The sequence below is a fragment of the Cynocephalus volans genome, chromosome 6, assembly GCF_027409185.1.
Source record: "Cynocephalus volans isolate mCynVol1 chromosome 6, mCynVol1.pri, whole genome shotgun sequence".
Classification (NCBI taxonomy): domain Eukaryota; kingdom Metazoa; phylum Chordata; class Mammalia; order Dermoptera; family Cynocephalidae; genus Cynocephalus; species Cynocephalus volans.
In genome coordinates this window covers 7,486,034-7,499,549 of record NC_084465.1, presented here as the reverse complement: position 1 = coordinate 7,499,549, position 13,516 = coordinate 7,486,034, and the positions used below count along the sequence as shown (strand labels likewise).

Below are 13,516 nucleotides of genomic sequence, written 5' to 3'. Positions count from 1 at the left end.
TTGAAATTTTTATTTTGACTATTTGGAAATATTAAGAAGTAGACAATATAACGCAAAAATGCAATCATTTTAAAAATAAGATAGGACATTTAATAACATGGTGAAATAGAAACTCTAAATAATTGCCCCATTAAAATATACGTAAAACCGCTAGATAAAATATCAATCAAATATTTTTAAATTAATAGCTAAACTATCGAGAAAATGAGAGAAACCCTCAAAGGTCATAACAGAATTTGGGTCATGAATTCAGAGAGCTGAATCTTGAAATCCATGACCACACACAGACTCAGTGCTCCACTTGAGGGACCACAGGGCTCAGCATGTAGTTGTGCTCGTGGCAAAGTTTTACTACAGCAGAACAGCACAGCACAGTATCAACAAGGGGAAAAGACACCTTAGGTGGATTCTGGAGGAATCCAGACACAGGCTTCCTACATCCTCCCGCTGGTGAGTGGCCACACAGTAACATGTCAGTGTCTTTGCCAGGGAAACCCGTGTGACACTCAGAGACCAAGGTTTTGATTAGGGTATGTCCACGGAGGTACACTCTCCACCTGTACAGCTACTGCAATCCAAGACTCCCAAAAGAAAAGCAGGTATCCACCTGAAATTACATGATTTGTACAAACAGTCTAGGCAAGCTGATAGAGTGGAATTCAGTGACCCAGCACGCAAAACTACCTTTTTAGCATAGGAACATGCCAAAGGCCAAATTCTGAGAGGACAGCCAAATGCTGACCATGCAAGCAGGACCTTGTAAAAAGCAACGCTCTGTGTTAACTTTTTCCTGCACACTGCCCTAAAAGCATCTGCCAACCTCTTGTGACCCAAAAGTACACTTAATAACTTTGATAAAGACAGTCAACAAAGCTAAAGTCACTTAAACTGGGGAGTCAAAGTAAAAACCCTATATAAATCTGCAATCTCAGTAATCAATTGGGAGAAACAATCCATCCCATCAAGGAAAATGATGAACTCTTGGTGAAAGGGGTGAGATGAAGATTTGTGAATATAAGCTGGCCCTAACATGACTTATGGATTGAATCCCACTATTTAACTGATCTTAAATTCTGAGAAAAAAATTTAAAGGTCCTCAAGATGGTAGTGATCCCAGACACCTGTCAGAAACAAATGCAAAAACCCATCTGGAGAAATTCACCTTCAACTAAGGCCTCAAATAATTCCTAAAGCATGGCTTCACAGAAAAAAAGAAGAAAATTTAAAAATCCCTGAGATTCAGCATCAATTACAAACATCAAATCAGGAGTACAGATCTCTCAGTTATTGTCATTTTTAAATGTGGAATACAAAATTAGCATGTTTAGCATGTTTAAATAAATAAAAAGAGAATTAAAGTATTAGCAAAGATAAGAGAATATTTTTAAATGATCAAATTTTTTTTCAAACCCCAAAGAGAACTTCTAGAAATAAAAATTATAGTAATTCAAATAATAACTCCAATAAACTGATTAGACATAGCCATAGAGAAAAATAGTGAAGTAGAAGATAGTTCTGAAGTAATTACCTAGAACACAGCTCAAACAGAAAAAAAAAAAAGAAATGGAAAATAGAAATATGAGACATTGAGACCTCACATGTCTAGGCAGAATTCCAAGATGAACTACAGAGAATGAGAGGAAAAAAATATTCAGACATAATGGCTGAGAAATCTCCTGAATTAGTAAAACACAAGAATTTTCAGAGAGAAGCACGACAAAAACAAAGCTACATAAATAAAAAGAAATCCTCACCTAAACACATAAACTAAAACTTTAGAAAACAAAGAGAATTATTAAAAGCATTCAAGTGACATTAACTAAAAAGAAACAGCAAAATTATATCATTCCCCTCCTGGCAAGAAATAACTAAAATTAAAGAGTTATAAAATCCTTGCATTGTTTGGAAAAGAGGTAAAGATGTTGATTAAATTTAGCCTTTGTCAGCCCATTCACTTTTGTATTTAGTCAACTAACACCTTGTTCAAATATTTAAATTTAAGTTAAGTGTTTTATTAAAAGTTCAAAGGTAATTACTAAAAGAATAGAAAAAAATCACAAAACTTTAAACTTGGAGAAAAATGAAGAATGAGAAAAAATTCAATCAATGCAAAATAAGAAAACAGAGGAGATAAGAAATATTTTCAAAAACAAGACAAAATGGAAAGCAGCAAAAGAGTAAAATAGTCTATTTAAAATGCAAAGATAGATTGTATTTTTATAAAATTCATCCATATGCTATTTATAAGAAACACATCTAAAACAAGAATGCAGAAAGACCAAGAGTAAAAGGATGGGTGGGAAAAGATGTAACAACCAAATCGGCACAGTTCTATCAAATAGACTTTAAGGTAAAGAGCATTCCTAGAGATGAATAGCCCACTCGTGACAAATCTAATCGTCATTCTCTCCTTCCTCACTAACAGAAATCCAGTTTTGTTATTCAAGGCAGCCATGTACCCTGTTTTTTAAAAAAAAGTCACCACCCCCAGCCTTCCTTGCAACTCATGGCCCACACTCTCAGCCAATGGGAAATCAAGAGAAGTCACTGCGAACAGAGTGATTGTTTGGTTCTCTCCACCTTCTGCCCTTTACCTTCTCCCCTTCTCCCATTTCATTTATTGCCTCCTGGAATTAGGAACCCATATCTAGCGCTGGAGGATTTATCTTTGAATATCTTTATATGAGAAAAACAAACTCCTTGCTGGGTTTTTTTTTTTTAAGGAAAAAGGAAAAAAAATAACCATTTACAACAGCAACAAAACTATAGGGTACCAAGGAATCAATCTAGATACTCAAGACAATGATAAAGAAAATCAAAATAATTTATTGAAAAAGTTTATGAATACCTAAACAAATGGAAATGTCCATAGATGTTCATAGAACATCTTTGCCTCCTCCCATGTTTATAGATGGGAGGATTCAGTTTTGTAAAGATGGAATCTCCCTCCAAATTGATGCATAAATTCAATGCAATCCCAATCAAAATCTCAACAAGGTTTTCTTAGTCTTTGATTGGCCAGTTCTCAAATTGATACAGAAGATCAAAAAACTAAAGACAATTTCGGTGTCCCCTGAAACCCAAATAGTTGCACAAGGCAAGCAGTCAAACCAGACTGTGACTCAAGTTGGTAGAACTATACCAGGGACAGCAGGGAAAAGGAAGCCAGAATGGCGCTCTGAGAGAGCTCTGCACCTGCGTTCAGAGACCTGAGCACAAATCTCGGCACTACCACTTGCTAGCTCCTTGGCCTTGGATCGGTTACTAAAACCTCCTGAGCATTTATAAAATGTGGGTAATTATACCCCAAACCAAGGGCTAATGTGAAGATTGAATGACTAATAGAAGTATTGCTGTGTCTAAACATTGGACACCCCAGTACAAATCTGTCAAATAAATGTGGATTACTGACCATAAAAATTGGGGAGAACAGAGAGAACTCACCAATCCACAAATTCTCTCTACTCCTTATTTCAAAGGAAATAGAACAGAGTCCCCAAATTGGAATATAATCCCCTTCCTTCAAACTTCTAAAACAGGCATTAGGAAAACCAGAGAGATATATAAATCATCAGTGGGACTGACTTGTGCAAACCCACGGAAGGTGTGGTTTTCAGCGCATAAGGACAGCACTGAAGTGGCCTTTGGCAGAGACTGTATCAACCCATCTTTCATTCTTTCTTCCTTTATTCCTTGCAATAGGTCCCCTGGACGTTAACTGGGCACATAACTTCTCAGAGTCAAGACTAGATTTCCCAACCTCCTCTGGAGATTTGATTCTAGGCAATGAGATTTAAGAGGAAGTAGCGTGTGCACCTCTTGGGAAGCACCCAGTAAGAGAAAGGCTGTGTTCCTTGTTCCCTGCACTCTCTCTTCTGATGCCTGGAATGCAAATGTGACAGCAGGACCTAGAGCAAGCCATCCTGGGCCATGAGGGGATTTGGGAATGGAGTCCATTCATTGGAGAGCAACAGGACAGAAAAAGCATGATCCATGAATAAAACATACATGTTTGGGGCTGCCATGGCTACCTGCCTAGATGTTTATGGAGAAAGCAACTTGGGTTATTTTACATCTCCTGTGACTCACAGCCAGACGTCATTCTAATTAATACATCTTCACTTCCAAAAGAATGAGTGCTAAGCTTGTCCAGTCAGCACATTGTGGATAAAATCTATCATTTAAAGGATGAATATCTCTCAGAGCAGAAGCTGGCAAGCACAACTTCATTATAGCTCATTGAAAGCTGGTTATGTATTGTTAAAAAGTGTCAATGGAAGAAGCATTATTTGGGACGACATGGGTAAAGCCAGAGTCAGGGAAGGGACCAACTAGCATTGGGCCAGAGAGAGAGAGACGGCCAGGTTCTTATTTTCTTCGAACTGCCTGCACCACGTGTGTACGCTGAGGTACATTCATATCACCCCCCTGACCCCTCAGTGGAAGTCTTCTGTTTTGATCTCTTCCAGTCCAATGAGCAGGAGGTCACCATGATGACTCACTGACGATAGTCCTGACCCACAAGACAGCCCTGCCAGCTGCCTTGAAGATAGCAATGCTGTGTGTCCCCAGACTCACATGTGACCTTGCGCTGACTTCCCCAGAAAGGGTTCTGCTAATTCCCATGAATGCTGAGACCAGTCCATGATATTCATTTAGGAATGGCAGTACTGGCCCTTCCTGACACTCTCAGCTTTGTGCTTGCTACTCAGTTCTTCACAGTCAAAGAATGTGTTACTTACATCCAATATCTCAAAACCAGAAAGAAAAGCCAGGGGGTGAATAACACAAAAGTCAGGACAGCAGGTTCCACATGGCAGGGGTGAGTGGGGAGGGGAAGCGGTGCATCTGCAGAGAACTACACAGAGGTCCAGAGCACTGATCCTATTCTCTTTCCTAACTTGGATGGTGACCGTATCATCCCCACCATTATTATTACTATCAAAATCGTACTCTTCTGTATGAATGATAATTGCAATAAAAATTACATTCTAGGACTCCCTATGTTTGAGGTCATTTCAAAGTTACAAATACAAGGACTAGTGTGAAAGCCATTAATTCTTTCAGTTAATGTAAAACTGTCAACAATAATCAAGTGGGCCTTTTTTCTCCAGGTCCAAGTTCAGGAAAGGTAGTAATTCTGTGCTTCAGCCAGAGACAGAGAAAGCTGATGGAGATGGTGCTTGCTTTGAGCTGTCACCTTCCATACAGAGACACGGCCAGCCTGGGGTGACCTTGCAGCCAGGGATCCTGGAGAACAAACAACAAAACTACCTCCTTCTGATCTCCTGCCAGAGTTCCCCATTGGCCAAACCCAACAGGAAGTCAAAGGACATGAAAGCTGGTAACATGATCCATATAAGATACCCATTTGAGACACAAAAAAACAGACTAGAGAAAGGTGGAAAATATATCTGGAGAGGCAAATTAATCTTTATGACCTGAAGTTAGGCAAAAAGTTCTTAGACACGACACTAAAAGCATAGGTCGCAAAAGAAAAAAGTTGATGAATTTGATTCCATCAAAATTAATAACTTTCGGTCTGCAAAAGACTTTGTTAAAAGACAAGCTACATACTGGGAGAGATTATTCGCAAACCATATATGTGGCAAAGGGCTGTATCCAGAAGATATAAAGAACGCTTGAAACGCAACAGAAAGAAAACAAACAGCCCAAGTTTTAGAAATGAGCAAAAACCTTGAACACTTTACCAAAGAGCATAGATGATGGCAAAAAAAAGTACGTGAAAAGATACTCAGCATCACTGGGCATGAGGTAAATCCAAATTAAAACCATGATCAGATACCACTACACACCATATGAAGAGGTAAAACAGAACGCACAGACAATACCAGATGTTGATGGGAATGCAAATGGTACAGCCACTCTGGAAAACAGCTTGGCTGCTTCCCACAAATTTAAGCCTACGCCCTATGACTCAGTGATCCCATTCCTGGGTATTTACTCTAAAAACTTAAAACTCATATTTATGCAAAAGATTGTACATAAATGTTTATAGAAGCTCTGTTTATAATTTCCAAAAAATGGAAGCAACCCAAATATTCTTCCATAAACAAACCACAGGAACATCTGCACACTAGAATACTCCTCGCAATGGAAAGAATGAACTATTGATACACATAACAACATGAAGGAATCACAAAGTCATTACGCTGAAGGAAAGAGGCCAGTCTCAAAAGGTGACATATTGCATGATTCCATTTATACGATATTCTCAAAAAGTAAAAACTGTAGTGATGGAGAACTAATCGATGATTTCTCTGGGGTCTGGGGTGGGAGGGGGATATGACTAAAAAAAGGATATAGCACAAGGGAGATTAGGGTGGTGATGGTACTGTTTTTTAACCTAATCATGGTGTTGGAATCTATATGTGCTAAAATTCACCAAACTGCACACAGAAAGAAAAAAAAAGGTCAGTTTTACTATAATGATAAGGAGACAAGTTTGGGATTATTTGCCTGTCTCTATCTCAACATCCCAAAGTTATTTCCAGATGTGGATACAGCAGGTTCCCCCTTATCCACAGTTTTGCTTTCTGCAGTTCCAGTTACCTAGAGTCAACTGTGGTCTGAAAATATTAAATGGAAAATTCCAGAAATAAGCAATTCACAAGTCTGGGTTACATGATGAAATCTCACGCCATCCTGCTCTGTCCCACCTGGGTTGCAAATTCTCCCTTTGTCCAGCATGTCTGCACTGTAGACGCCCCACCTGTTAGTCACTTAGCAGCCATCTTGGTCATCAGGTTGACTGTCACAATGTCACACTCCTTGTGTGCAAGTCACCCTTATTCTACTTAATGATGGTTCCAAAGCACAAGAGGAGTGATACTGGAGATTCAGACATGCCAAACAAAGTGAGAAGTGCTTCTTTTAAAGGGAAAAAGTGAAAGTTGTCAACTTCACAGGGAAAGAAAAAAATCATATGCTGAGGTTGCTAAGATCTAGGTAAGAACCAATCTTCCATCTGTGCTATTATGAAGAAGGAAAAAGAAATTCATGCTAGTTTTGTTGATGCATCTCAAACTGCAAAAGCTATAGCCACAGTGCCTGATAAATGCTTAGTAAAGATGGAAAAGTCGGTAAATCTGTGGAAGACGTGAACAGAAACACGCTCGATGGACAGCAATCGCAGTGTCAGGCATGCACTGGGCATCTTGGAATGTATCCCAGGCGGGTAAGGGGGAGACTACTGTATTCATTTTCCCCATCAAGGCAGGAACCTTGAGCCTGTGGCGTCAGCTGTATTATCAAATACACAGATTGCTTTCGGATTTTTTCTTGTTTTAATGAATGGGAGGGGCGGCGTGACACCTCATTTCCTGTAGAAGAGAAAACCTAAATCCGGGACTTGGTGAGGCTGTCAGGAAGGAGGCGGGCAGTTGACGGGAACAGAGCAGGAAGAGCAAGGGGAGGTCACGGAGGGGTCGACTCACATCTCCAGATGCGATCAGCAGGGCGGGTTCTGACAGAAAAACACCATTCCTGAGCAGATGAACAAACTGAGTTGACATCCGTTGATCTGAATGACGAATGCAGAGAGTTTGCACCCAGTCTGGCCACAGAAGGACTGATTTAGAAACACCGTAGAAGCAAAATTTATGCCATCTTTATCTTGGGGGAGATGGTAACTTACCAGGGTCTTTATTTCAGTTTCACCCTGCAAATGTTTCTTAGGACAGTATGTTTAGTAAACTTAATCATTAAAAACAGCATTAGAACACTACTGAATTTCAATTTAAATGCCTGGCTCCATATCTGAATTCTCTTATAAACCATCTAGATGTGATTCATCCTGCCACCTAGTGGCTTTAAAAAGTTTTCTTCAGGAAAAAATAGAAAAGAAAAAATGAACTTTTTCACACAATTCTTTGAAAATTATTTATTCATTGATGGAACAAATACCTACTACTCCCTCCCGTGTGGCAGGCACCGTCGGTACCGGAAATGGATCTTAAACAGGTGCGACAGTCTTCCGCCTGCCTCCAGCCTGCGGTGACGTTGAGGAGTAAGGGCCAAGAAGTCATGGTATCTTCCCTCTCTTCTACCAGGCACACCCCACGCCACCTGCTCCGCTTGAGCCAACTGGTGACAATCATGGAGTTATGCCACTACCCCCTCCCAAATCCCAGGATTAGAGGACAGGTGGGGTCTTTCCTAATGCACCACTGTCTCCAGCCAGTTTTCTCTCTGTCCTGCCTCGTCTGCTCCAGGACACACACTTCAGGAAAGAGTTTCTAGTTCTGAGCCAGAGTCAGCCCCTGTCACAGCCCGCCCTGCCCAAGCATCCACAGTGCTGTCAGCTCAGTCCTGCCCCAAACCTGGCCCAGTGGGACACAGGTCTGCCAATTCATTGGGAAGACCCTCTGCACTTGAAAGAAGGCTATAGAAACAATCTGCAGGAAAAGATCTTGGAAACATGAATGCCACCACTGAAAGAGACCAGGAACAGCCTCTCTTCCCTCCCCCACCTAGCCAAGGTCTGCCCCCTCCTCAGTGGAAGCAGTGTGACCCAGGGCCCAAAGTGGAATGCCCCAAGAACACAGCTTCAAGCCCCCAATACAGTCTGGTCACCTTCAGCCCAAAAGACAAGGATTTCTTAGACAAGACACAAAAAGCACCAGCCATAAAGGAAAAGACTGATAAATCCAATTGCACTAAAATTAAAAACTTCTGATGCTCAAATAATGAATAAAGGAAGAAAACACAAAGATAAGCCATGTAATGTGATAAAATATTTCCCAACACATAATTAACAAAGGACCAGTGTCCAGAGGTGTTAAGTTGAGCTATATGTAACCACCATTTTTTGCAGGTCAGAAATAGTCAAATACCAGCAAGTTCATATGAAGAATTCTTATAAATCATTACGGCAGACAACCCAACAGAAAAATTGGCCAAAGACCTGAGCAGACCATAAAAGCAAATCCAAATGGCCAATAAACATAGGAAATGTGTTCAACCTCATCAATATTCAGGTAAAGTGAAGTTAAAACCACAATAATATAACATAAACGAATCCACCATATTTAGCAAAAATGTAAAAGTCTGACAATACCAAGTGTTGGTCAAGATGTTGAGCAATGGGAACTCTTGTACACTGCTGGCAGGAATGTAAACTGATAGAAACACTTCGAAAACAACCACTAGTTCATACATGAACTAGTAAAGTTGAAATATGTGACTTATAACTCCACCATTGCATTCCAAGGTGTACACACCAGCTCATGTGCACAGAAAGACTTATAGATACATTGTTCATATATCCCCAAGCTTGAAACAAGCCTAATATCGGTCATCACTAGAAGAGATATACCACTTGTTGCAAACACCCAGAGCAGAAAACTACACAGCAGTGAATAGCCCACAACTACATGAGAAAACACCTTTGGTAAGATTCTGTTTATATAAAGTTCAAAACATATAAAACCAATCTATAACCTTTAGGGGTTGATGCATACACAGATGGCAAAAAATGAGTCTATAGAAAATCAAAGAAGTAATTTGCACAGGAGTCATCATATGGGTCACTTCTGGAGCAAAGAAGAAAGGGAGGGGGTTGTTAGAGGATTGGGGGTGTTTCTGGGACAATGAGCTATTTCTTGATTTGGTGCTATACAAGTTTGCTTTATAATTATTCATACACCCATAATGTCATTTGCATATGTATTTCATAATTAAAAAGAAAAATAAAGAACTCAAAATTCTGCCAGGCTAAAGATCTCTAGACAAATCTTAAGGGCAAAAGGAATGAAAACTCCATTGAAGTGGTACAGTGCCTTGGATAGGTGTTTGATATCATCTGGATATAATCTGACTTGAATATCAAAAATGATATGACCCAAATCTAAGAGCCATAGCTAAATGACCACCTCCTTTAGGTAATAAAGTCTGTCTTTTAGACCTAAATGGGGTTCATCATGTCCCATTAGTGTCACAGACACGGATACAGACACATCCCAACCATATCCTCTGGTTAAGTAGTCTAGCAAGCTGGAAACACATTCCCCAAAACTGAGAACCACAATTTAGAAGAGGAATCATATGCTGAGCAGCCCTTTCAAGGAGAAAAAATAAATAAAACCAGCATCAGGAATGCTGCTATTCTAGGAACATGTGAAGCCAGGTAATGCTGGAAAATGCAGTACAAGAAGCTGAGGCTATGATATCAGAGGAGGGTCTGGGGAGGTCCAGTAGCCAACATCAACCCACCCCATCCTCTGCCAGGTTCGTGACTCCACCACAGGAAACTATTCAAAAGCAGAGTCACAATAAAAAGTGAAAACAGATTTAATGTAAAGAATAAGAAATACATACTTTACTGGGAAAGTGCAGCCTAGGTCCAGAGACTGAGTGCGGGTTGCAGCCAGTTTAATACAAAGATAAGAAATAATATACTTCACAGACAAAGAGCAGGCTGGTTCCCGAGTTAACAGCAGTCTGCCAAACACAAGTTTAATACAAAAAGTAAAGTATACACACCTCACAGGTAAAGTGCGGGCTGGTTCCAGACAGAGTGATCAACAGCCCGGCCTTCTACCAGGATTTGATTTTTATAGTTTCACTATCTATACATATTCATGCTATCTAAGGAATATTCAACTAAGGGGATGGTTCCCAGTTATGTAACCTAGTCCTGCACATGCTCAGTTGGTCTCTTCTAGAGCATGTTCATTGGTTAAATTCCAACATATTCACTGGAAAAATTTTAAAATATTCAGAGCTCTTCAGTGCTGGCCAGTGGAAGGTCATTCAAAAGCTAAACTCCACTACACTGAGCATGCTCAGCCACTGGGGTTATGTAAGTCACATTAAACTCCTCTCTACTGAGCATGCTCAGCCACTGGAGTTACATAAGTCTGCCACCTGTAGGCTCAATCTCCCTGTCTTGGTGCTGAAAATAGGTGCAATAAGCAACAATGACTCTCCTCCAGGGGAGGGCCTAAAAGAGGGGCCGAGACCTTGGGGAGTGGTTTGAGACTCAGAGATATGTCCTGAAACCCAAACCCATGGAATCTGAGTGCCTCCTATCTCAGATAAACGTAAAGACTGAATGAAAAGAAAAAATGCAATAGTAGCTAGAAATGCTCCGACAGTGTGAACTCTCACTCCACTGCTGAATTCATAAAGGGTCATGTGGTTTAGAGAACTGAAAAGAGATGAGAGGAATTTAGAAAGGTGGTGCTATCCCCAGTGAGCTTGAGGGACACGTGTCTGTCCCTGCCTTGTAGAGGAAGTCAGCACCTGGCTCAGAGCCTGCCCACAGTAGACACACATTAAATATCTGCTGAATGAACCCAAAACCGCGCGCTCCCCGACGCTGCGCCACCAGGCCAGGAGGGGGAGCTGTTCGCACTCCCAAGACGGGGAGGCGGGGCTTAGGGCGCCTAGAGCGGAGCTCCTTCCTCACTGGCTGTTAGAGAGTGAGCGGCAGGCAGGTTGTCCATTAGCAACGAGGAAGTTGCTGATTGATCCGCACCTGAGGACACGGCCCGACACGCCCCGGGCCTTTAACTCTACCCGGATCCCGCCAGCAAGGCCGCTGGGGAGCAGGCCGAGGTCCCCCGGCCGCCGGCAGCAATAGGGGTCCCGGAGCCTCAGTGGAGCTGAAGCTGCCGGCAAGGCACGTGTCCCCGACGGGCGCCCCACCCGCAGCCACGCCTGTCGTGTGCAATCTGTCGGACCTCATCTCGATGGACAGAGATTGTTCCCATCTGTTTGTAGTTCCCCAAATAGGCAGCGCTGTCCTCTCTAAGGAAGCGCCCCTCTGACGCGGACGACTACAGGCTGCGCTTCCTTCGTGGCCGCCCTAGCAGCTGGGACTGTCCCGGGTGTGTTTGCATCTCCCTCGGCCCTGCCTGCAGCAGGCTCCTGTTCCCCACCTGAGATGTCCTAGAGGACGGGTGTCCTCGGACATTGGCCAGCTCCACCCAGCTCCTGGGTCGAGCTCGTTCCCTTTGCCTGTGCAGAACAGAACTGAGGCTCTACTGTCATGCCCTTACCTGGGACAGGGAATTGCTGGATCGCAGGGGGCACAGAATTCCTTTGGGACTCCAAATTCTTTCTTCAGGTTAGTCCTGCCCGTGATTCTGGGCCTGACGTTTTCTGCCTGAAGGCAGAGCACATGGATTGAGTTTGGGTGCTCACAACAGAGGATGTGGAAACCAATTAGGTTCTGTCCTTGAAATTTGATTTATGAGGCTTCTTAATAGTGCATGTGGCCAGAACTGAAGACAAAAACAAGAGAAAGGTACTTAAAGTTTACTCTTGAGTTTGCAGTAGAAGGTGTGCTCACCCCTGACCGCCATGAACAACAGAACCTAGTCCCAGCTTTCTTATGGCTTAAGAAAAGAACACTGGCTCACCATGGGAAGTCCGCCATAGAATAAACAGAATATCAAGGAGAGCAGGAAAGTGTCTCTCAGGGTCCCAGTGCCTGTGCTCTACCAGAGCAGGAGTGTGCCTCGACTTCCTTACTTCCTAGTGCTGCTGTTCTGGTTGAAAAAAAATGGAGCCAGGAAAAAGGAGGTGCCATGTTTACACTCACACAAGCACTTTCCCTCCTGCACGCTCAGATTGGGGGACCTGGACCCAGTCTATGGGCAAGAAACCAGGATTCACAGGTGCATGGGATGTTTTCCTTGCCCCTGCAGACCCACTTTCCACACTTCTCACGCTACACTGTGCCCTGACAGGCTGGCCTTTATGGACTGCATCAACGGGCGTGGGATCGAGTTTAGCGTGTGGGTGGCTCTGGCACGTGGGTGAGATCAAAGTATTTGTTCCCCTGGCTTCCTCTGTGCCAGGCCATAGTCTGGCACGGCACTGTCCATCTGCCAAGGGCCACAGATCTTGGCAGGTGGCTCTGTCCTGCAAGTCTCTCCTGTCCTAGTAATTGCTCCCTCCTCTTGCTTCTTCCCATCTAGGGATGAAAACGCTGCTGCCTTCAAAGCGCTCGCCATCCCTTGCTGATTTCCCTAACCCTGCCTCATCTTCGTAAATGGGCCCTTTTTAAACCTCTCTTCATTCCCCCTTTTGAGAACACCATCTGTTTCCTAACAGGACCTTAATTGACAAACTGAATTTTCTTTTTCTTCAATTTTACTCTCCTTTGAGCCTGGAATCAACTCCACTCAATATGCAAACATAGTACCTCCAATGTGGTACTGTGCCAGAAAAGCTAATGGCAGGAGAGACAGAGGTGAGAGAAGAAGGTTACAGTCCCTCAGTATACGAGTGGTGAGGGTATGACGGAGGCTATTATGGATTGAATTGAGTCCCTGCAAAGTTTGATGTGCCAGAGGGTTGGTCCCCACTGTGACAGTGTTAAAAGGGTAGGAAACCTTCCAGAATGGATTGATCCATTCTTGGAATAATGGGAGTGGTTCTGGTGGCTTTAAAAAGAACGTGAATGATGAGATTAGTCTCTCTCTCTCTCTCTCTCTCTCTCTCTCTCTCTCTCTCTCTCTGCTCCACCATTTTCACCATGTGACAA

General features: G+C 42.5%; 1 protein-coding gene across 1 annotated transcript in view; it reads left to right on the top strand.

Moving 5' to 3' along the window:
- Window positions 1–7,968: 7,968 nt before the first annotated feature.
- Window positions 7,969–13,516, top strand: part of AOC1 (amine oxidase copper containing 1) — a 39,296-nt gene continuing 33,748 nt past the window's right edge. Inside the window, exons 1-3 of the mRNA XM_063100974.1 lie at window positions 7,969–8,049; window positions 11,556–11,737; window positions 12,717–12,785. Of these exons, the coding sequence (XP_062957044.1) occupies window positions 7,969–8,049; window positions 11,556–11,737; window positions 12,717–12,785 (332 nt within the window). The remainder of the gene's footprint in view (window positions 8,050–11,555; window positions 11,738–12,716; window positions 12,786–13,516) is intronic.